This window comes from Eumetopias jubatus, unplaced genomic scaffold (genome assembly GCF_037043125.1).
Source record: "Eumetopias jubatus isolate StellerSeaLion01/CBP00866 unplaced genomic scaffold, mEumJub1_p1.0 scaffold_8, whole genome shotgun sequence".
Taxonomy (NCBI): Eukaryota; Metazoa; Chordata; class Mammalia; order Carnivora; family Otariidae; genus Eumetopias; species Eumetopias jubatus.
The window spans coordinates 91,151,435-91,173,679 of NW_028274814.1; the positions used below are offsets into that span (position 1 = coordinate 91,151,435).

The window sequence follows — 22,245 nt, forward strand, 5'->3', positions numbered from 1 at the left end:
AACAACACAAATTTATTCTCTTACAGTTCTGGAGGTCAGAAGTCCAAAATGGGTCTCACTGGGCTAAAATCAAGGTGTCAGGAGGAATGCATTCCTTCTGGAGGCTCTAGGAGAAAACCTGTTTCCTTGCCTTTTCCAGCTTCTAGAGGCTGTCCACATTCCTTGGCTTCTGGCCCCTTCCACCTTCAGAACTAAGTCTCTTGTGCTGCAGCACTCTGCCTCCCTTTTCACTTTGGAGGATTTTGTGATTACATTGGGCCCACCCAGATAATCCAAAATAATCTCCCTATTTTACTTATTTTGGCTTCTTTCTTTTCTTTTTTTGGGTTTCTTTATTTGGACACTTTGTTTTTTTTTTTTAATCTCCCTGTTTTAAAATCAGCTGATTAGCAAGCAATCTCAATTGCATCTGCAACTTTAATTCCTCTTTGCTGTGTAATGTAACATATTCACAGTTTCCAGGGATATCTTTTGGGGGCCATTATTCTGCCTGCCACAACTATATTGTGCAAGATGGACATTTAATCTATCAACAGTGCTGAAATCTTAGATTTGTTCAGCACCTTTACACAGTCTTCTATATGCCCGAAAGGTATATTTTGTATATAAAGATGTCCAAATGAATTGGTACGCCTTTTGGGAGGATTTTTGGCTTGAAGGCCTAGGAAACTTTACATACTTTTCAGATTCTGACAGCTCAAAAAGAAAGACATATTACAACCATTGGAATAAATATACTGTGTCTTGTCGGGGAGAGTAACAATATCGTAAAATCATTACATTTTGTCAAAACAATAAATGTTTACACCGCAGACAGTAGAAAAAGCTAAGCATGTGATGTTTTAAAAGCATTTGATAAAGGAAATTAACTGTTTTAAATTTTATTTCAAGAGAATGAAAATAGGAAATAGTGAGGAAAAATAGGAAAAAGGCAGTTTGCTTCCAACTTTTACTCTAAAACAAAAAACATAAAACAAACAAAAAAAAAACCCACAAATAAATTTGTGTAGTGGTATTAACTGACAGAGGTATTTTTTTTTAAGATTTTTATTTATTTATTTGAGAGAGAGAATGAGAGATAGAGAGCACGAGAGGGAAGAGGGTCAGAGGTAGAAGCAGACTCCCTGCTGAGCAGGGAGCCCGATGTGGGACTCGATCCTGGGACTCCAGGATCATGACCTGAGCCGAAGGCAGTCGCTTAACCAACTGAGCCACCCAGGCGCCCTGACAGAGGTATTTTAAGGAGAAAAAATAAAAGCACTTTTTTCACTAAATTGTATCATTTTCTTACAGATGTGTTCCAAACAAGCCATGCTTCTCTGGGCAAAATAGCCCCACCAAGTCTTGTCAACTTCTCCTTTGGGAGATGCAGAGACTGGGGGGAAGGGTGGGGGAGACGGGGGATGAGGCTAGACATCTGTCCCTAGTGGAAAAAGGAACACACCTGGAGAGCAACTCAGACAAAGGGAGCCAAGGGGGAAAAAACTGTAAGTGGAGAGGAGACTGCTTCCAATCTGTTGCTGGGTTTATAAGGTAAATCTATTCCTGGAGGAAAGGGATACAGTAGCAGCACACTAAAAACTGGGACAAGGCGTGTCTATGCCAAACTGTATCTTCTTCAAGAAGTTTTGAAGCCCAGTTTGGATCAAGTGACCTGCCTGAGATTGCCAGGTGTCCTCTGCACATCTCATTCATTCATTCATTCACTCACTTATTCATATTGAGCACCTAACAAGCTCTAAGCACTGTTGATAAAAAAGTAAACAAGGCATAATAGTACTTAGCACACTGCATTTATTTGCATCGGTTTTGGCTTTTTCTCTCCCACAGCAGCTTCTAGGAAGGGGCCCTATTTCATTTTTGCGTCCTCAGTGCCTAGAACAAGTGCCTGGAACAGGTTAAGTGCTTAATGAACGAAAAAAATGACTTTAAAGCATACTTTTCGTAGGGGGCTACGTTCTCAAACCTGTAGCCCTATTTGGGGGGGACAAGGGATGACCAGTACACATGATGAGAACGGGCAAGGCATCTTTAATCGGAGTACACACAGCAATCCAGTTTCCTGTGGCTTCTAGTCCTGAAGTAAGTTGAAAGTACGGGAGTCCAGGGAGGGATGGGGAAGGTCTGCCGCCTCCTCCCTCTTCCCGCATGCGGAGGGTTGGAATTGGGGGACCCACGAAGGGATATCTCGCGAGCCCGCCTGTCCGCCCGCGCTCCTCACCAGGTCAAGGGCCACGACGTCCCGCAGCGCCACGGCTAGCCGTATGGACTTGGGCGGGTTCTCGGTCAGGTAGATGAGCCGATCGCTGAGCACCACGTACTTGAAGGTTTGCTTCTCCGAGTCGGACACCACGATGCACGGCTCGTAGGCACGGATGGCGTCGTAGACCTCGGGCGGAAACTGCCTCCGCAGGAAAGCGTCCAGACGGCTATTCGTTTGCACAGGGAAGCCAGACCTTGCGGAGCCGGCCGTGCGCGGCGCCCGCTGCCCGGAGCGAGTGCTGGGGACGCGGGGGAGGGGGGGGCGGACACCTCTGCCCGGCCCCGCCTCCGCGCCGCCTGCGGTGGAACCCGCGCGCGCCACAAAGCCGCCCGCCCCGCCGCCGCCACCTTCCCCGGGCGCGGGGAGCAGGGCCCCCAACTTCGGTGCCCGGCCAACAGTGGACGGGGCGAGACGCTGGTCCTTCGGTAAATCATCATCAAGCATCCCGTGGGCTGTGGGACGGATATTTAGGGGCTCTCTTCGTCCTCTGCTCACAGCAGCCCCCAACACCCCCGCCCGCCTCAGCTATTGAGGACCACGCCATTTCTAACAGACGGTATTGATGAGGGAATCCACAATTTCAAACTGTTTTCTGTTAGAAACGAGATGAAATTTACCCATTTATTTTTAAATAGGCAGAACAACCCTAGAATCCTACGAAGACCAATCGCACAGATTTAGCATTTGATTGTAACATTGCCTGATACAGTCCTCTAGTTATTCGTGAGTATGAACGTAGATCTTTTCTCTCCAACTAATTGAAAGCGCTCTCTCTGAAGGAAATCTTATAAATTGATTTGGTACGCCCAAGTCTAAAGGGTATGCTTGTCTTCCCAAGGTACAGGACAAAACCCCGTAGACCGTCAGAGCTCAATATGTGTAGGATAAATGAATGGAGGAGGCCCGCATCTTGAAACGTTGAGGACCAGAGGTGGAGGAACGCTAATTGTGCACCCTTGAAGCGTCATGACAGTAAAAGTACTGCTTCGTTTTTTACAGATCAGGAGTCACTTATTATAAATTAAGTTAGAGAGATGAGAAGGGCATAGAGACTTGCCTCTAATAACCCTAGGTAATAACTTCCATTTTAATTTCAAGTTCTAGAAAAGTCATTCTCTCTCCCTGCCCATTCACCCAAAGTAATGGTACACATTTGTGTGTATATTTGCTCCAGCTACCCACAACTCAGAATCAAATTGTATATTCTTTATTGCAGTTCATATTCTCCTCCTCATATTTTGCTGTTGTATATTGTATGCTATAAACAATTTCAAATCTATGGGGAAAGTATAAACAAATTAAAATACATAAACAGATATTGTAGACTGAATCACTGCAAAAAGGAACTGAGGAGAAATGTTCGGGTGGCTAACCAGTTCTGAGGAACTCAATAGCAGCAAAGAAAAACAGTATTTCTTTTATTGAAGAGATTGTATTTAGTGACTAAGGAGAGAAGTGCCACCTGCTGACAAAATCTTAAATGACCTAGCATTCCAAGTTTTCTTAGAATCTGATCAGACATCTGTCTGATTCTTCATAACTTCATAGGTGGATAAGAAGGGGGCCCCAGAGGCGTGACTGTTTCCTCTAAAATAAAGACTATCCAGGGGCACCTGGGTGTCTCAGTCGTTAAGCATCTGCCTTTGGCTCAGGTCATGATCCCAGGGTCCTGGGATGGAGCCCCGCATCGGGCTCCCTGCTCAGCAGGAAGCCTGCTTCTCCCTCTCCCACTCCCCCTGCTTGTGTTCCTTCTCTCGCGTTGTCTCTCTCTGTCAAATAAATAAATAAAATCTTTAAAAAAAAAAAGACTATCCCCTATCGAAACCACTCTACACAGTTTGTTGCCTCAAACCAACAGAAGGCAAAGGCCTTTTACCTTTGCCAAAGAGCTGCCTCACAAGAGCCGTTCAGAGGCAAATGACTACATCCGAAGTGAAATGTGAAGCCCAAGCATGGGAAAAAGCCTCATTCCAAGCTGCTATTTAGTGTCCGTCAGGCTTTTGCTCCATATTTGGGACTAACAGATACAGAATAACTGCAGCAGGACTAGAAAAGACAGTATACCTGACCTATCTGCCAAGAAACCCATCATAAATGAGCTTGGGGACAAGGCTCTAGACTTGACAAACATTAAGATGAAGCCAGTGCAGAAGGGAATTTGATAAAAGTAGTGCTGGTTAAGGCGACCTCAGCTAAACTTTCAAGTTTGTGGCACACAGAAAAGGCAGCATCATGGTTTTCAGGCACTGAGCGTTCTACACTGTTGCCAAGGTAACAACAAAGTTCAGATCGCAGGAAAGGGCCTTAATAGAGGGAATAGATCACTGGATTTGGAGTCAGGAGACCTGGATTACAGCGCAAACCCTGTTGTTCGGTATCTGTGAGATTTCTGGAAAGTCTCTTAACCTTTTTGGACTTCAGTGTTTCATCATCCGTAAAATGAAACTACCAATACTTGCCTGGCCAACCAATGAGTTGGTGTGAGGATCAAATGCAATGAATTATGAATTCTAAAAGCACTATAGACACGTATTAATAATTTGTATTTCCTTATCTTTTGGTAAGCTTTATGTGGATAATTGACATAAATACATCCGAGATAGGCAATTACTCTTTATCTTCTAAGTCCATCTAAACTCAAGAAACATTTAGTACAATTCCTGTGCAATAAAGCACTTAATAGATGTTTCTTGATAAAACTATCAAAAGTAATGGAACATTACTTACCCAGAACTAATCCCTAAGGCACTTTCCTTAACCAGAAGAACTTTCACCAGAACAGAATAGCCTTAGGTTGAGGGATGGTCAATTCAATTAGTTTAGAAGGGCAGTAATTATGAGCATAGGACTGTAGGGCCAGATGACCTGGGTTCAAATTTCAGCTCTCACATTCAGGAGCTAAATGATCTTGGACGAGTTAATTTCTTAGTGCCTTAATTTTCCCATCTGTGAAATGTGGTAATAGTACCAACTCCATAGGGTTATTATGAGGATTAACAATGTTCTGAAGTACTTTATGACAGGTACCTGAAACAGAGTAAATCCTATTTAAGGGTTTTAAAAATAAATTGAACAAATGTGTGATTTCCTGGCGTATATATGGGCATTTGGTTCCCCATATACAAAGTAATATCAAATTCTTGTCTGTTGGATGCTAGCCTAACTTTTTAAACTTGAGATTAAAGCTCAAGGCAAAAATCGAATCTACATATATACACACAGACAAAAAAATGGCATTTTTAAGTTGTGATTTTTGTGGATAAGTGGTCAGGTAGCCATAGGTCATAAGAACACTGTAAGGATTTCAAACTAGAAATATTCTTCCATCCCAGGATCCCAAGTGTTCCCATCTCCCAGTTTGAAACTAAAGACAGACAATGCACATAGAAAGAAACTTGCAATCTGTAGTAGGTAAATAGAACCTGAATTTTTAAAGGTGTCTGATTTAGGAGTCTCTTGGTGTTTCTATTCAGTATCAGTGGATACTGACCATTTAAATGACTATTAATAAACAGCAATCAACTGACATGGAGGAGAGATGTCATTATAATGAAGCCTAAGGGACTGTACAGTGTTTTGGATTAAAAATAAAATTTTTTTCCTTTACTAAATAATGCTTCAGTGCTCTAGTCTGCTTCAGGCTTCCTGCCTCACACCCACTTCCTCTAAGAAAAAACAATGATTGGACTAGGACCAGTAAAGACAGCTTACCTGACCTATTTTCCAACTTCTTCCTCTGCCAGGAAACCCATCTTGAATGAATGAGCTTTTGGTGACAATGGCACTGGGCTTAACAAGCATTGAGATGAAGCATATGAAGAAGAGAAGTTGACACAGAACTCAGGGGTTAGCAGCTCACAACTGTATTATTTTTTATTCAATTCAATGCATCTCACAAATATTTACTGAGAAATCACTATCCATAAACAGAATCAAGATAAGATTTATTTTCAGTCTTCAAGAATTGAGTCATAGGTAAGACAACCGCACAAATTTAATACAAAACAAAAACATATTAGGATATATTCATGACATAAAGAGGTTTAAAAAAAGCAACATCAAAGAAATGATTAAACAAACCTGGTTGAAGAACTCGGAAAATGCTTCATAAGGGACATAGCATTCAATAAATGCTCAAAGAGTGAATGAAACTATTTCTTTTTTCCTTTTATTAGTCAGGTTTTTTTTTTAATGTTTTTCTGCTTATGACAATACTACATGGTCACTGTGGAGGATTTTTTTTTTGCCTTTTTATTTTTTTTTACTTTTTAAAAAATTTAAATTCAATTAATTAACATGGAGTGTATTATTAGTTTCAGAGATAGAGTTCAGTGATTCACCAGTCTTATATAATACCCAGTGCTCATTACATCACATTGTGGAGGATTTTTAAAATCCAGAAATGTACAAGTATGAAAAAAAAATCATCTGCAATCTCACCACCTAGAGATAAACCTTCCAGTACATATGAAGTGGGTTTGAATCTCAGCTCTGCTACTTTCAGTTTCCTTATCTATAAAATAGGGTTAATGATAATACCTAACTCATAGAGTTGTTGTGAGGATTAATTTAGGAACACTTAAAGCTGTTTCTGGCACATAATAAACACTCCAAAATGTTGGCAATTAATACGTAAAAACATTGCTATGTGCAAGTATACATGCTTTAAATTAAAATAATGACAATGTTATTTATCAGCTTTTTAAAAAATATTTATTTATTTGACAGAGAGAGAGAGCACAGCAGGGGGAGTGGCAGGCAGATGGAGAGGGAGATGTACGGACTCGATTCCAGGACCCTGGGATCATGATCTGAGCCGAAAGCAGACACTTAACCGACTGAGCCACCCAGGCGTCCCTATTAACATTTTCATATTATTTTGTTAGTCTGCAATGAGAAAGCCAGACTATAAAGTGATCAAATTTAATAACACTTTCCGGTCCTCTTCAGTTGGATTCCACCAAGTGCTTCTTTGTTTCAAAATAATGTAAGTTTTCAAAATTGAAAGATTCTTATAATCCTAGGTATTTTAATTACCATAAAGGGCCAATGTCGCTCGATAAACTATAGATAAGCTGTAGATACTAGGTAAATGGAACATACAGAGACTGAATATATTAAAGATTTTGGAGCCACTCAGACTAGGATTAATATTGGGTCTCCATAGTCCATTGTTGAGGGACACAGGTAATGTAAGGCTCAATCCATGCAATTATCTACTTATTGAGGTTTTTGTTTTGTTTTATTTTGTTTTGAAAGATTTTATTTGACAGAGAGAGACACAGAGAGGGAATACAAACAGGGGGAGTAGAAGAGGGAGAAGCAGGCTTCCTGCTGAGCTGAGAACCCGATGTGGGGCTTGATCCCAGGACCCCAGGATCATGAACTGAGCCGAAGGCAGACACTTAACGACTGAGCCACCCAGGCGCCCCTACTTATTGAGCTTTAACTACAGGCTGGCACTGGCCTATGTGCTAGACTCCAGAGATACACTGAAATAGGACAGGAATCCTTACCTGACATTTTAAAATTACAAACGTGATGCAAAATATTGTATATATGAAATACGTAGTGTAGTGTCTTGCACATGGTGGGTCACTAAACAACTGTAGCTGCTAAACTGTTAAGAGTACTTTTATTCTACTTTTCCGAATTTCCCTGCCCAAGTTTTGTTTGCTCCTCACTATAGTTGGAGTGACTGCAACCAAGTCTGTATTCAGTAGTGAATAAGCAACGATACCTAATTGAGCACTTATTGTGTGCAAACATATATTATCCCAGTCCTCACAAGAACCCTTTGAGGTCAGTACTATTGCCCCCATTTTACAAATGAGTAAACTGAAATACAGCTAGATTATGTAAAGTGCCTGAAACTGAGGTCAAGTGTGGGAGGGGAAAGAGGGTGGGTTGGGGCGGGGATTCAAATGTAGACAACTTGAGCCAATACCGCCTCTGAATAAACGAAGTAACAGTACCAGAGAAGTAACCTACGAGAACTCCCTAAGAATGCTCTCCTTTTCATGAATGATAATATACTAGTACGTTTAAAGTGAAGTTTTAAGAACTTTCGGCGCTCCTGAGAGGATCTTCATGCTCCCGGACCCTAAACACGTGGGACCATAGAAGAGCAATTAAATCACACGTGGTTTGGACTACGTCATCTGGATCTCAGGAGCTCGATACTCTAACCTACCAACTACCTAATGAAGCCTTTACGGAACATTCTAAGCACACCCGACCAGCGGCTAGGACCCACGGCGAGACTCAGCGGCGTGGGAGGGACTCGCGCCGGACGCCCCATCCCGGCATGCACCACAGGCCTCGGCGAGCGTCCGGAAGCGCCCCCCCTGCCCGTTGCATGCCGGGAGTTGTAGGCTCCCGGCCCAGGCCCGCGGCCTGCCGTCCGCACTCTCCATGAGGCTGCTGGTGCTGGTCCGCGCGGCGCCGACGCGGGGAGCGCGCTTCGCGCTGACTCAGCGGCGACGAAGGCGGCGGCGGCGGCGGCGGCGTTAGCCGGCCCCTCGCGCTCTTTCCCTTCCTGGGGCGCCGACCCCGCCCGCCTGCTTGCTAGCTTGCCGGCCGGGCGCCACGCAAAAGAAGGCGCCAGGGGACGCGGAGCGGCTCGCGGCCCCGGCCAGCTCGGTCTCCGGCGTTAGCGCTGCGGCCGTGGCGGAGGACGACGGCGACAAGGACGAGGGCCGCTCTCTCTGCTCCCTGCGTGCGGCGCCGCTCCGCTCCGCTCCGCTGACCAGCCCTCGGGAGTGCAGGCGGGGAGGCGGGATGGACTGATAGGGAAGGTGACTCGGAGCTCGGGGGCGGCGGGACTCGGACCCGGTGGGTCCGTGCGAGGCTGCGGGGAAGTTAGCCGGGAGGACTGGCCCGGGGAGCCCCCCGCTGGGGAGGGGTGCGGGCCGGGGGCCCTCCATGGCGGTAGCGCCCCGATGCTGGGCGGACTGGGTGGGGGTGGGTACGAGCTGCGGCCGTCGCCGCGGAGTCCCGAGTGCGTGGCCGCCCGTTGCTGGGTGTTTCATCACCCGAATTGCCACGAGGCTTTCTTTAGGGGAGGGACGGAGAGGGGGTGAGGAAGGGGCAAGGGCGGCCAAGGGGGGTTGGCATCGTCTGTGGCCCCTAATGTAGTGGAAGTGACCAGGCTCATTTGTAATAGCACCGTGTCCCACTAGTTTCAACTGCGGAGACCCTCAGACTTGCTTTGCTCCCACCCCCCTGCCCCAGGACAAAAAGGAGAAAAGTGTTATTTCTGTGTAGTAATTTGCCAGCACAGACACGCCATTTCTTCTCTTCCCTTCCTCACAGTTCTGCAGGAGTAGACAAGCGTGATGGTTCCCTGTAACCAGAAGAAACGAGTACTTTTTGAAAGTGCTAATTAGTTGTTACGGGGGGAAGTTACGTTTTATTAAAGCGACTTGTCAGCGTGGTGTTAAAAGACTGGAAAGATTCAGTCCTGGTCTTTGAACAGTCTCTAGTAGGTGTGGAGGAATTTCCCCAGATTGTTTGATTTATTTAATGGCTACCAAAGAAAAGTTCGGGCTTAATATTTTAAGTATGTTGCTTGCCTTTTCCCAAAACATTTACTAGATGCATAATTGAAGTGTTTATCGCATTGTAACAAATGTTTAAGCCTGCACGTCTATGCCACGTTAGAACATTATGTGTTCATGCACAACCTTTAACTGAGGGAACTGTTACCTTTTCTGCACAGGTGGTAACTTTTCAGTTGTTTGCACACATGTAGGTAATTCACCGTTTCATGGTTATGTTCCACTGCATATTGATTATTATACAGGTTCCTTCTCTATGGGGGATTCTTTCTGTACTGACAACTGTAGCAAGTTTATGTTTCCTTAGGTTATTTATTGGCCAGGTTTTTTAAGACCAGTGCTGTTTTGCTTGATAGAATTAAAGTGACTTGACTAAGCTTAAGCAGTTTTCCCTAAATTCAAAGAATCTCTTTAGGACTTTTTTTTTTTTAAGATTGATTTATTTGACAGAGACAGCACAAGCAGGGGGAGTGGGAGAGGGAGAAGCAGCCTCCCTGCTGAGAAGGGAGCACGGATAGATAGATCCCAGGACCTTGGCTTGGGATCATGACCTGAGCCTAAGGCAGCCAGTTAACCGAGTGAGCCACCCAGGCGCCCCTATAGGGCTTTTTTTAAAAGATTTTATTTGTTTATTTGACACAGAGAGCACAAGCAGGGGGAGCAGCAGGCAGAGGAAGAAGCAGGCTTCTTGCTGAGCAGGGAGCCTGAGGCAGGGCTCCATCCCAGGACCACGGGATCATGACCTGAGCTGAAGGCAGCCGCTTAACCAATTGAGCCACCCAGGCGCCCTCTCATAGGACTTATTAATCTGGGATTCACAGAAACTCAAAATTTCTTTTTTGTGTTTGCATTTTTCCAGGGAATTGTTAAATTTTCTTGTCATTTTTGGCAGGGATAGGGGAGGAAAACCACTGCCTTTTTTTGTTTTCATCTGTTCAAATGCCCGTTTATAAGTATGAGATGATAAATCAAGACTGCTCCAAGTAGTTCCCATTCCCCATGTGACTAGCTCTGAATTATAAATAATCTGTTGAGGGCCCACTATGTGCCAGGCATCCTTTACATACCTTATCTCACTGAAGTCTTTGCAACTTTATGAGGTGGACCCTCTCTTTCCCACTTCAAGAGAGGGCTCTCTCACGTTTCCTAGTTGTCCATATTGCCCCAGTTTGAAAATGACTAGATTGTAATACAAACCCAGGTATGTCCAAACCCAAAGCCTATGTGCTACTATGTCCTAGAGACATAATGAGGAATATTTAAGATGGTCCTTTCCGTTTAAGATTATAGAAAACTCGTAAGCAGGCAGTGACAACATATTAGCACTTATGTGGGGCATTTAATCCAGTTTGGTAGAATTGGACAATAGGGGTCAAAGAAGTGTTCTTGAAAGAGGTGACCTCTAAGCTGAATTTTGAAGGACAGGCAAGGGTTAACCAAGTAACAAGAAAAGAGCAGTGAGTGCAAAGATGAAAGGTAGAATACCACTGGCCTTGCAGGGTTGGGGTGCAGAATAGCAAGTCATTCAAGAGTTTGCGTCTTAACCCTGAGGGCAGTGGATCCTGCCTTGCTGTAGTCTGAACGTTTGATAGTAATCATAAGAGAAAGGGCTGAGCTTTTCTGAAGGGCTCTCAGCACATAACCTGACTTACTTGTTTCAGGCAGGCCCAGGGGAAGACAGAAAAGCATATTGTAGTTGGGGTCCTCTAGCCTGGGTCAGATACTGGCCTCACCGTTTCAAAAAGGCTGTGCGCCCCCACCCCCTGCCTTTAGTTTCTTGGCTTCTTTAAGTTTCTTCTCTTTGGTTTATGATAATTAACCCCCCCCCAAAAAAAAACCCTATAGCCTTTTGATGGGAATAGTAGGCATGGTCTCCCTACCTCATAGGTATTGAGAGAATAAATGTGATTTTCACATCATTTAGAATTTGTTCCTTGTTCCCTCAGTTATACATTCTATCAAAAACCAGGTTGCCTTTTGGGGCTTAATCATGTTCTTATTTGAGAATGTTAGACCCTATACTGACTAAAAAAAATGTTCTTAAATAAGAGTAGTCAGTATTCTGGTTTATCAATTTTTATAGCTACTATTAAAAAATGTTTTTGAAATACATTTCTAAAATTGTCCAGAGAGTCTATTGCTTAAAAGTTAAATGACTGGTTTTTCACTCCTCTACTCTTCCTCTTTCATTTGACTTACCTTGAAGTACTTGATAGACACTCCAGTAAGGATATTGAACTCCAAGGTTACTATTTAATCAGCCATTCTAAGTTGTTTTTTTCCCTAAAAGTTTGTGATACTGGTAAATGGAAGTAGGCAAATTAGTATAATAAGATAATTTAGATTTGTCATATTTTAATATGGTTGCAGAGTTGCACTTTTAACTACTGGGGTGATTACACTGCATAAATGAGATGCTTCTATTTAAAGTAGAAAAGAATTACTTTGTATACTTGATGACCTTGAATAAGAAAATTTGAGAACATTAATTGCATATGTTAGATTTTTAGAAATTACACATTTGTGGGGTATTTAGTAGGGCTATTCTTCTGAGACTTAGGTTCCTTTAGTTGTAATTTTGGGTAGTTTCAAAAGAAGTTCTTTCAACATTTACACTTACTTGCATAATGTCATCCACTTGTTAGGATATTCTGGATAAGCATCGATTTTGTATCAAGTATTGTTTTCTTTGATTTTTTTTGTGTGTGTGTGCAGATGTTTGTGGATTCTTCTGTGGGATCAGAGGGCACGCCTATTGTAATCAGAAAACTCCAAGAATAGCAGCAGGGATGGATGAACAGGCTCTTTTAGGGCTAAATCCAAATGCTGATTCAGACTTCAGACAAAGGGTAAGTTAAGTCAACTTAATCATTTTTTAAAGATTGTTACCACAGATTTGCATTAGAGGACTTGAATTTAAAAACAAAATACATTTGGTGATAAAGATTTCATTTGAGTAGAAATGAAGAGAGACAAATTTGAGGTACTTGACTATATTCTGAATACAGCAACGGTGAGCATTGTGATTGGTGTTTTTTAGTTGGCTCAGCAAAGGTACTAAAATCTCATGTGATTCAAGGCAGCTCTTTGTGTCACATCAGTCATTATTTCTAATTATTTAGAAGTTGCAGTGCAAAGGATTGCTCAAGGAACTTTCCATAGTGGCAGACATGCATATTTTATCTTTATATTTCCTGGCTTGGTCTGGACAAGTTGTTTAACCTTCATGTTCGTAATATTTAGCGTCCTTGTTATTTAGTCCAGGCAGACATGTAAATTAGAGGTTATGATATGCCATGTCTTAGGTTACATAAAATGGTTAGATAACAAGGAGTCCATTATGAGGTGCTGGGATATTTGAGCAAATATAAACAATTAAACACAATGTAGGCTATACCTGTAATCATGGCTATAGCTGAATGATAAAAGAAGAATTTAAAGAATAAGCCTATAATTAAGTTTTTTTAAAGTTGTGGGTGTTTTGAGATAACAGGGTAAGTGGAAGGAGAACCATTTTCTCTTCTCATAGCAAAGGATATTTTTTATAAATGAGCTAAGTGAGGGTAACAGTCTCACTAAATATTATTGCAGTTTTTGTGCTTTTACGGAGAATTTTTTTTTTTTTAAGATTTTATTTTGCGAGACAGAGCGAGGTTACACGGGAGTGAGCACGTATGAGTGGGGGGTGGGGAAGCAGACTCCCCGCTGAGCAGGGAGCCTGATGCAGGACTCGATCCCAGAACCCTGGGATCATGACCTGAGCGAAGGTAGATGCTTAACCTAACCGACTGAGCCACCCAGGTGCCCAAATTTTACTTAAAATTTTTTTTTAAGTAAAAAAAAAATCTCAAGTAGTTTCTCACATAGTTCCATGCCTCTGCTGTTAAATAAGTAACCAGCCATCCACATAAAGGTAAATAACAAGAATTGAGATTTAAATAATCTGGCTAGTTATAAGATACCTGACAAACTAGTTAGGACATCAAAAGACATTTAAAATCCATGTTTTCTGTGTGTAGACAAATTTCTTTATGTAGGAGTTTAAGCTACCTACCTTCAAAGCCTTAGTCACATAGTTGAAGTATCATAGATCTTTACCTTGGTATTGCATGACTATAACTAAAAGCCTTTTACTATTTGTTTAATTATTAAATAGCCTTTTCTGTTGTTTTTTTAATGATCCTTTATGGAAATCATTTGTTTTTTATTAAATACCACTATCCAACAGATTTTTTAAATGCGCAATGATTTTCTTTCTCAGAAAAGTAAATCCAGTGCATTGTTAGTGGTCTTAATATAAAATTATGCTTTTTATCAATAAAAACGAGTTATCTCAGTTACAGGTTTATGTCAAGCATCCAAATTCAGGCTTAATTTGATATCCCATTAAGCCAACCTGAGTAACAATTAGGATAAAAAGGAATCTTAAGGAAAGTGAATTCTGATACTTCTGATGTTGGAAATCAAGAGTAGTGGAACACTAATTCATTTTTTTTTTAAAGATTTTATTTATTTATTTGACAGAGAAGGAGACACAGCGAGAGAGGGAACACAAGCAGAGAGAGTGGGAGGGGGAGAAGCAGGCTTCCCGCTGAGCAGGGAGCCTGATGCGGGGCTTGATCCCAGGACCTCGGGATCATGACCTGAGCTGAAGGCAGATGCTTAACCACTGAGCCACCCAGGTGCCCACCATTTTGATCATAAGATAACTATCTGCCAACTCCAATTCTCAGTTGTTTGGCTATAGTTAATTTTTTTTTACAGGGACAGTAGCTGAAGTGACTCTGTTGCCACTTAGAGGCAATAGAGCATTAAAGAAAAGGTATGAAATAGAAGAAAAGGTGATAAAAGCTTTGACTTGTTCATAATTGCCACAAAATTTCACTTAAAAATGCTAGTAAATGGGGCATCTGGGTAGCTCAGTCGGTTGAACTTCTGACTCTTGGTTTCGGCTCAGGTCATGATTACAGGGTGGAGGGATCGAGCCCTGCATTGGGGCTGCATGTTCAGCTGAGAGTCTGCTTGAGATTATCTCTATTCTCTCCCTCTGCTCCTCCCCCCACGCGCGCACGCGCTCGCTCGCTCGCTTTCTCACAAATAAATAAATCCTTTAAAAAAATAAAAATGCTAAAAATGCATGCATTCAGAATGCAGACTTTAAGACCTGAAAACTCTCATGTTATTTTTACTTTTTTAATGGAATCAATGTCTTTGGCTTAAAACTTGCTATTATTTAAAGAAAATGTCAGTGTATGTATGTCAGTGATAATTCTAGCAGCTGAATCCCCCCCTTCTTTTTTTGGGTGTGAACTATTAGGTGGTAATGCAACATACATGATTGACTTCCACCTTGCCCTTAAATGGGACAATAAATGTTCCTAAAAGAAACCCCAGGTTTCGTGGAATATTGTTAGACAACAACTGGGCTGTCGCCGGGGTTCTTCTTAATTTCCGAAGATAACCATTATTTGTATTTAAGATAGTATTTGGTGATCTTCATCTGCTTACCTTCATTTACTTGGTTCTTTATCAGCGGGAGCAGCCAGTGAGACCACATATGAAAACCCATTCCCTCATTCATAACAACTGTAATAGAGCTTTTTTGCTTTTCTTGCTTTTTCCTCATAAAGGAAAAAATTTTACATCTTGACTCTGTGTATAGATATATAACTATATTTTTTATATATATAGTATATATATATATACACACACACAACTAAAACAGTTTACATAAAATAATAGTTATTTTTATTATGGGCAGTGCACTCTGATATTGTTTGTCATTTTTTGATTGCTGATCAAGACCTCTAAAATTGATTTCAGGGGCGCCTGGGTGGCTCAGTCGGTTAAGCATCTGCCTTTGGCTCAGGTTGTGATCCTGGAGTCCCGGGATCGAGTCCCGTGTCGGGCTTCCTGCTGAGCCACCCAGGCGCCCCTAGAGTGCACTTACTTTTATAACAATGCCCTGAATTCGTGAAATGAGAAACATTTCCTAAAGGTTTTCAATTATTCATACTTTTCCAAAATTCATATCATGCAATTGGACTCTAATTTTGGTTTGGGTTTGTTTTTTTTTTTAAGATTTTATTTTTAGTTTTATTATTTTGTTTTATTTATTTTTATTTTAATTATTATTTTTATTTATTTATGTTTTAAGATTTTATTGTTTTATTTGACTGAGAGAGACACAGAGAGGGAACACAAGCAGGGGGAGTGGGAGAGGGAGAAGCAGGCTTCCCGCAGAGCAGGGAGCCCGATGCAGGGCTCGATCCCAGGACCCTGGGATCCCGACCTGAGCCGAAGGCAGACGCCTAACGACTGAGCCACCCAGGCGCCCCTATTATTATTTTTTAAAGATTTTATCTATTTATTTGACAGAGACGGAGCAAGAGAGGGAAAACAAGCAGGAGAAGTGGGAGAGGGAGAAGCAGGCTTCCTGCAGAGCAGGGAGCCTGATGCGGGGCTTGATCCCAGGACCCCGGGACCATGACCCAAGCCGAAGGCAGACACCTAACAACTGAGCCACCCAGGGGCCCCAATTAATTTTTTAAAGTAGGCTCCACGTCCAGTAGAGAGCCCAACATGGGACTTGAACTCACAACGCTGAGATCAAGACTTAAGCCGAAATCAAGAGTGTAAGATTTTTTAAATTTTTAAGTAATCCTGTACACCCTCTTGATCTCGAACCTGAGATCAAGAGTTGCACCCTCCACCAACTGAGCTAGCCAGGCACCCCATGGACTCTAATTTTATAATCACCTCTTTAATAGTATTTTGTTATTAAATAGGAAAAGTGCTCTTTATATACTATTTTATAATTGCATATGCTTCAGTAGCATAGCACTTGACGAAGTACTTGTGTATTTTTTCTCATAATACTCATAATTACCCATTGAGGTCTGCAAGACATTTTTGTGTTGTCTCCTTTGCTGTAAGGAAACAGCTTTGAGTATCTAACTGATGGAATTTGTTTTTTACTTAACCTTTTTTCTAGGAACGATCAGTAGTTGCACTTACTCAGAGGCCAGAATTCAGTGTTTTAGCTATTTTTCTTCAGGTTGACTGATCTGTTATTGGTTTGCTACTCCTAGAATATTTTAATATCAGTTGGGCACTGAGATCGACTATTCCAAATGCATTTACGGCTTTGCAATCTTACAGGCCCTGGCCTATTTTGAGCAGTTAAAGATTTCCCCAGATGCCTGGCAAGTGTGTGCAGAAGCTCTAGCCCAGAGGACATACAGGTAATTATAAAACAAAATTTGCATGACTTAGAGGAATTTAAATTTCTGTGGGACCTGTATTTAGAAAATGTTTTCATAAAAACATTTATGGCTTGTGTTTTGGAAAAACATTCAGTGTAGAAATGAGAAAAATAGTAAACTAGTAATTTGGCCATCCAGGATTGACTTTTCAGTAAAACTAGACTTTACCTTAGGCCGTGTACCTGACAGCAGATCCCAGCGGGAATAGAGTACAATAAAAATTTCTTATGATGGGAAGTGATAGTTGGTTTTCTAAAAAGTTGGCGAAGTCAGTAATCATGAATTGTATATATTTTTTGTTTTTAATTTAAAGTATATAAACATTCAGTTGCCAGTTTTTTTATATTGGACCAAGGTCTTTCCTTTATGTATATTTCACTAGCATTCACTTCATCATTCTTACATTGATCACACCCATGATCCATCCTCTACATCCTCTACCTCCACTTTGGGTCTCTGGATTGAGGAACAATTAGTGCAAATTCCTAGACTTTTACTTATTTTCTCCCACCTCTCCAAGTCTTCTGGTTATCTAGCCCACATCAAATATGCACAAGGTTTTTCCCTTTTTAAAAAATTTATTTTATTTTATTTATTTTTTAAAGATTTTATTTATTTATTTGACACAGAGAGAGAGATAGTGAGAGCAGGAACACAAGCAGGGGGAGTGGGAGAGGGAGAAGCAGGCTTCCCGCGGAGCAGGGAGTCCGATGTGGGACTCGATTCCAGGAGCCTGGGACCATGACCTGAGCTGAAGGCAGACGCTTAACGACTGAGCCACCCAGGCACCCCTAAAAAATTTTTTTATTTTAATTCCAGTTAATATCCAGTGTTATATTAGTTCCAGGTGTACATTATAGTGATTCAACCATCATCCTGTGCTCATCACAACAAGTGCCCTCCTTACTTAACCCCATCATGTACTTAACCCATCCCCCTACCCACTTCCCCTCTGGTAACCATCAGTTTATACTCTGTGGTTAAGAGTCTGTTTCTTGATTTCTCTCTCTCTCTCATTTTTTTCCCTTTGCTCATTTGTTTTGTTTCTTAAATTCCACATACGAGTGAAATCATAGGGTGTCTTTCTCTGACTGACTTATTTCACTTAGCATTATACACTCTGGCTCCATCCATGTCATTGCAGATGTCAGGGTTTCACTCTTTATGGCTGAATAATATTCCATTGTATATATATACCACATCTTTAGCCATTTATCAGTTGATGGACACTTGGGCTGCTTCTGTATCTTGGCTATTATAAATAATGCTGCTATAAACATAGGGGTGCGTGTATCCCTTTGAATTAGTGTTCTAAGGTTTTTCTTTTTTGTAATATAACTTTCTATGAAGTCTTTCTAAAGCATTCAGAGAGAGAGAGCACAGGTAGGGGGAGCAGTAGGGAGAGGGAGAAGCAGGCTCCCCGCTGAGCAGGGAGTCTGATGTGGGGCTCGATTCTAGGAACCTGGGACCATAATCTGAGCCAAAGGCAGACGCTTAACCAGCTGAGCCACCTAGGCGCCCCTCATTTCATTAGTTTATATAGTAGTTAATTAAGTTATTTAAAAAAGACCTACAGGGTGCCTGGGTGGCTCAGTTGGTTAAGCGACTGCCTTCAGCTCAGGTCATGATCCTCGAGTCCCTGGATCAAGTCCCGCATCAGGCTCCCTGCTCAGCAGGGAGTCTGCTTCTCCCTCTGACCCTCCCCCCCTCATGTGCTCTCTCTCTCTCATTCTCTCTCTCAAATAAATAAAATCTTAAAAAAAAAAAAATAGGAACCCTAAGTTCTTGGAAGAGGTGCTAATTAAACCTAACTTAAACAAAACTTTTAAAGATTAAATTTCATCTTTGTGTGAAATTATTTTGTTTAATTAACTCATGTATTCTAAGTTAAGATATTTTCTCTTCTTATATTGACCAGTTAGCTTTATATATGAAAAATTTCTTCAATGACTAAGCCTGGCCCAAACCAACTGTCTTGGATGAACAGATTGTTGTTTACTAAAGAGATTTTGTCAGAGATTGTAGCTGGCTCACTGCAACTCTGCATCACCCCTGTAGAGACCTTGAGAGTGGATAATTGTTAGAACTGATTTTTGCTCCCTTCTTATAAGGGCAGTGTATTTGTAACTTGGTTTTCTGTATAAATTTTTGAGGCTGAACTACCAGTCTGAGTGACCCTGCTCATTTTGGATTTGGCTGCAATGGAACTGTGTAGGATTGGATTTTAGGTATGATTTCAGTTACCATCACTGATTTGACTTAGTCTCTGGCTGTGTGACCATTTGTCATTTTACACCTAGCCTTTCTGTTGTAAAGTGTAGGAGTGGTTTCAGTAATCCTAACATCTAGAATTTAGGGAAATTCGTTCTCTTTGCAAAGCAGTATACTTAGGGTGCATCTCAATTTTTTTCATTTTTTTGCTTGTCAGATTTAATGGACCTATCGAGCGTGGAGTAATATTTAAGTTCTAAACAGTATAATAAATGAGATCGATAAGTAGAAAATAAGCCATAGGTCTTGTTTGAGAAACTTTTCAACTGTGATTCACCTAGTACTTTACTTCTTTACTTTAGATTTGTTTTCTCTAAATTATATTCTGCTTATCTGATTTTCCTCTTTTCTTTTTCAGTGATGATCACATAAAGTTTTTCTGCTTTCAAGTACTAGAACATCAAGTTAAATACAAGTAAGGTTTTTCTCACTGTTTTGACTCTGAAATTTATGGGGAGAGGTCATTTTTTAAATTAGTTTTTCTCTTTGGGAAAATCGTAATACAAGCTGTAAATTGAGAGTGTATGAGACACATCCAGCTTATAGATGTGTTTTTGATTTATCCCAAAGTGTAAAAATACTGAGTTAATTGGTTACATAAAAAATCCAGATATTTCACAGAAAAAATTCATCTCTCGCTTCTCTGGAAAAATCTGAAGATCTAGCAACACCAGACCTGTTTCTACATGCCAACTCTGTTAGAGGTTAGTGGCAGCAGGGCCACTCGGATTTAGAACCCCTGCCTTAAATAAGCAGAAACAGTGAATCACTGCTCAGAGGACCCTTTGTTTGCCTATTGATTTATTCTGTAAGCTACAGACCTCAAAATGTAGACATATTTCCATTTGAGAAATTCCATAGCTGTCATTTTGTTTTAACATGAACTGAACCACAAATCAAACTAAGATCAATGACACTACCTGCCAGGCCCACCCCTACCTTTTCTTTAAAGCCATGATGAGAAGCATTATCGATTTATTTTAGGAAATTTTAAGCAATTGAGTGATAACACAAATTTTCCCTTTCAAAAATATGAGGCTGTTACTTTTTAAACCACAGACACCAAATGTAGCCGTTATTATTTTTCTTCTCTATTTTGAACAGATACTCAGAACTAACTACTGTTCAACAACAACTAATTAGGGAGACGCTCATATCTTGGCTTCAAGCTCAGGTAAAATAGTAATTTCATTCAGTACCTTAAATTACCAGATATTTAAATCTTTAGTTTTGTAAGAGTTTAGAACTTTACCTCGAAAATGTTGATGATTTATCCTCCCTTTGATCCCATAGCTTTTTTAGAAAGTGCTGATTTCAAAAATCTTGGGTATATGAAAACTTACCAATAATTTAAAATCATATCAATAACTGAAACTTTCATGCTTTCCATGACACATTGTTGAAACCTCGGTTTTAAGGTGGGGTTTTTGTTGGTGGTGGTGGTAGTGGTTTTTGTTTGTTTTTAACTATTTGACAAAAACAGATTTTTGTTCACTCCTAAAGGTAAACCCTCCTGGACAGCCTCTTCACAAAGAGCCCTTTACAAGAGAGCTATTAGAGTTCTTTATTCACATTATGTTGTTTTTTGTTAATTTTAATCTTAACATATAAAGTGGTTATGTAGCTAGAATTTTTATTTTCCTTAAAGGGCTAACAAGAAAAACAATTTAGTAGAACCAAAAACTAGTAAAATTCTGCACATGAAACTTTTCTTTAAAAGTGTAAGAATAAGAAATAAACAGCACTTTTGTTTGTTTTCCATCTGGGTAATCAGTTAAATACTTCGGTAATATTCCCGTATATTTGTTGCACAGCTAATCTAGACCGTGTTGAGGCTTGATGAGTTTTTTGCCTATTGATGGTAAATAGGAAAACAGTTTCCAACTTACATTTAATTTCATGGACAATTTCTCTTTGTCAGATGCTGAATCCCCAACCAGAGAAGACCTTTATACGAAATAAAGCAGCCCAAGTCTTCGCATTGCTTTTTGTTACAGAATATCTCACTAGGTGGCCCAAGTTTTTTTTTGATATTCTCTCAGTAGTGGACCTAAATCCAAGGGGAGTAGATCTGTACCTCCGAATCCTCATGGCTATTGATTCAGAGTTGGTGGATCGTGATGTGGTGCATACATCAGAGGCAAGTAACTTCCCATTAATTGTTAGTTTTTTAATGTAGATTTTGTAGGAGATGATGGGCACATAATAAAAAGAGTAGGAAGTCTTTGGAGACAGATTTTCTGTTCTTTCTGGCTTTTTTTTAAGTTTATTTTTTTAGTAATCTCTATACCCAGCATGAGGCTCATACTTAAAACCCCAAGATCAAGAGTCGCATGCTCTTCCAACTAAGCCAGCCAAGCACCCTCAAATTTTCTTAATAATTCTAAATTCAGGGGCACCTGGGAGGCTCAGTTGATTAAGCGTCTGCCTTCGACTCAGGTCGTGATCCCAGGGTCCTGGGATTGAGCCCTGCATCGGGCTTTCTGCTCAGCGGGGAGCCTGCTTCTTCCTCTGCCTGCTTGTGCATGCTCTCTCTCTCTCTCTCCCTCTCTCTCTCTGTGTCAAGCAGAATCTTAAAAAAAAGGAATTCTAAATTCACCCAACTTACTTTTTTTTTTTTTTTAAGCAAGCTCCACACCCATTGTGAGGCTTGAACTCATGACCCTGAGATCAAGAGTCACATGTTTTACCAACTGAGCTAGCCAGGCGCCTCTAAATTCACCCAACATTTTGAATTTTGTTCTACAAAGGAGCTTGAACTGGGCTTCTTTTTCCCCAAGTGTATGTTGAAATTAGAGTGTTACTTTAGATTTTTTTTAACTATGAAAGCACTTTCTCCAATAAAATAGACAAATTGGTTCTGTTTTACAAATTTCTGGAGAAATGT

The 22,245-nt window shown here is 40.9% G+C and overlaps 2 protein-coding genes across 3 annotated transcripts in view; one reads left to right on the forward strand and one right to left on the reverse strand.

Moving 5' to 3' along the window:
- The window catches only part of CUNH12orf56 (chromosome unknown C12orf56 homolog), an 88,170-nt gene extending 85,463 nt beyond the window's left edge, over positions 1 to 2,707 (reverse strand). Inside the window, 1 exon segment of the mRNA XM_028110739.1 lies at positions 2,222 to 2,707. Coding sequence (XP_027966540.1) covers positions 2,222 to 2,707 — 486 coding nt within the window.
- A 5,984-nt stretch (positions 2,708 to 8,691) lies between these two features.
- The window catches only part of XPOT (exportin for tRNA), a 46,197-nt gene continuing 32,643 nt past the window's right edge, over positions 8,692 to 22,245 (forward strand). The window contains exons 1-6 of one of the 2 annotated variants that reach the window (XM_028110833.2): positions 8,692 to 9,060; positions 12,538 to 12,671; positions 16,984 to 17,066; positions 19,717 to 19,773; positions 20,463 to 20,532; positions 21,280 to 21,498. In XM_028110833.2, the coding sequence (XP_027966634.1) occupies positions 12,612 to 12,671; positions 16,984 to 17,066; positions 19,717 to 19,773; positions 20,463 to 20,532; positions 21,280 to 21,498 (489 nt within the window). In that variant the 5' untranslated portion in view covers positions 8,692 to 9,060; positions 12,538 to 12,611. Of the gene's footprint in view, positions 9,061 to 9,676; positions 9,751 to 12,537; positions 12,672 to 16,983; positions 17,067 to 19,716; positions 19,774 to 20,462; positions 20,533 to 21,279; positions 21,499 to 22,245 lie in introns of those variants that run through there. The other variant, XM_028110834.2, reaches the window with a different exon arrangement.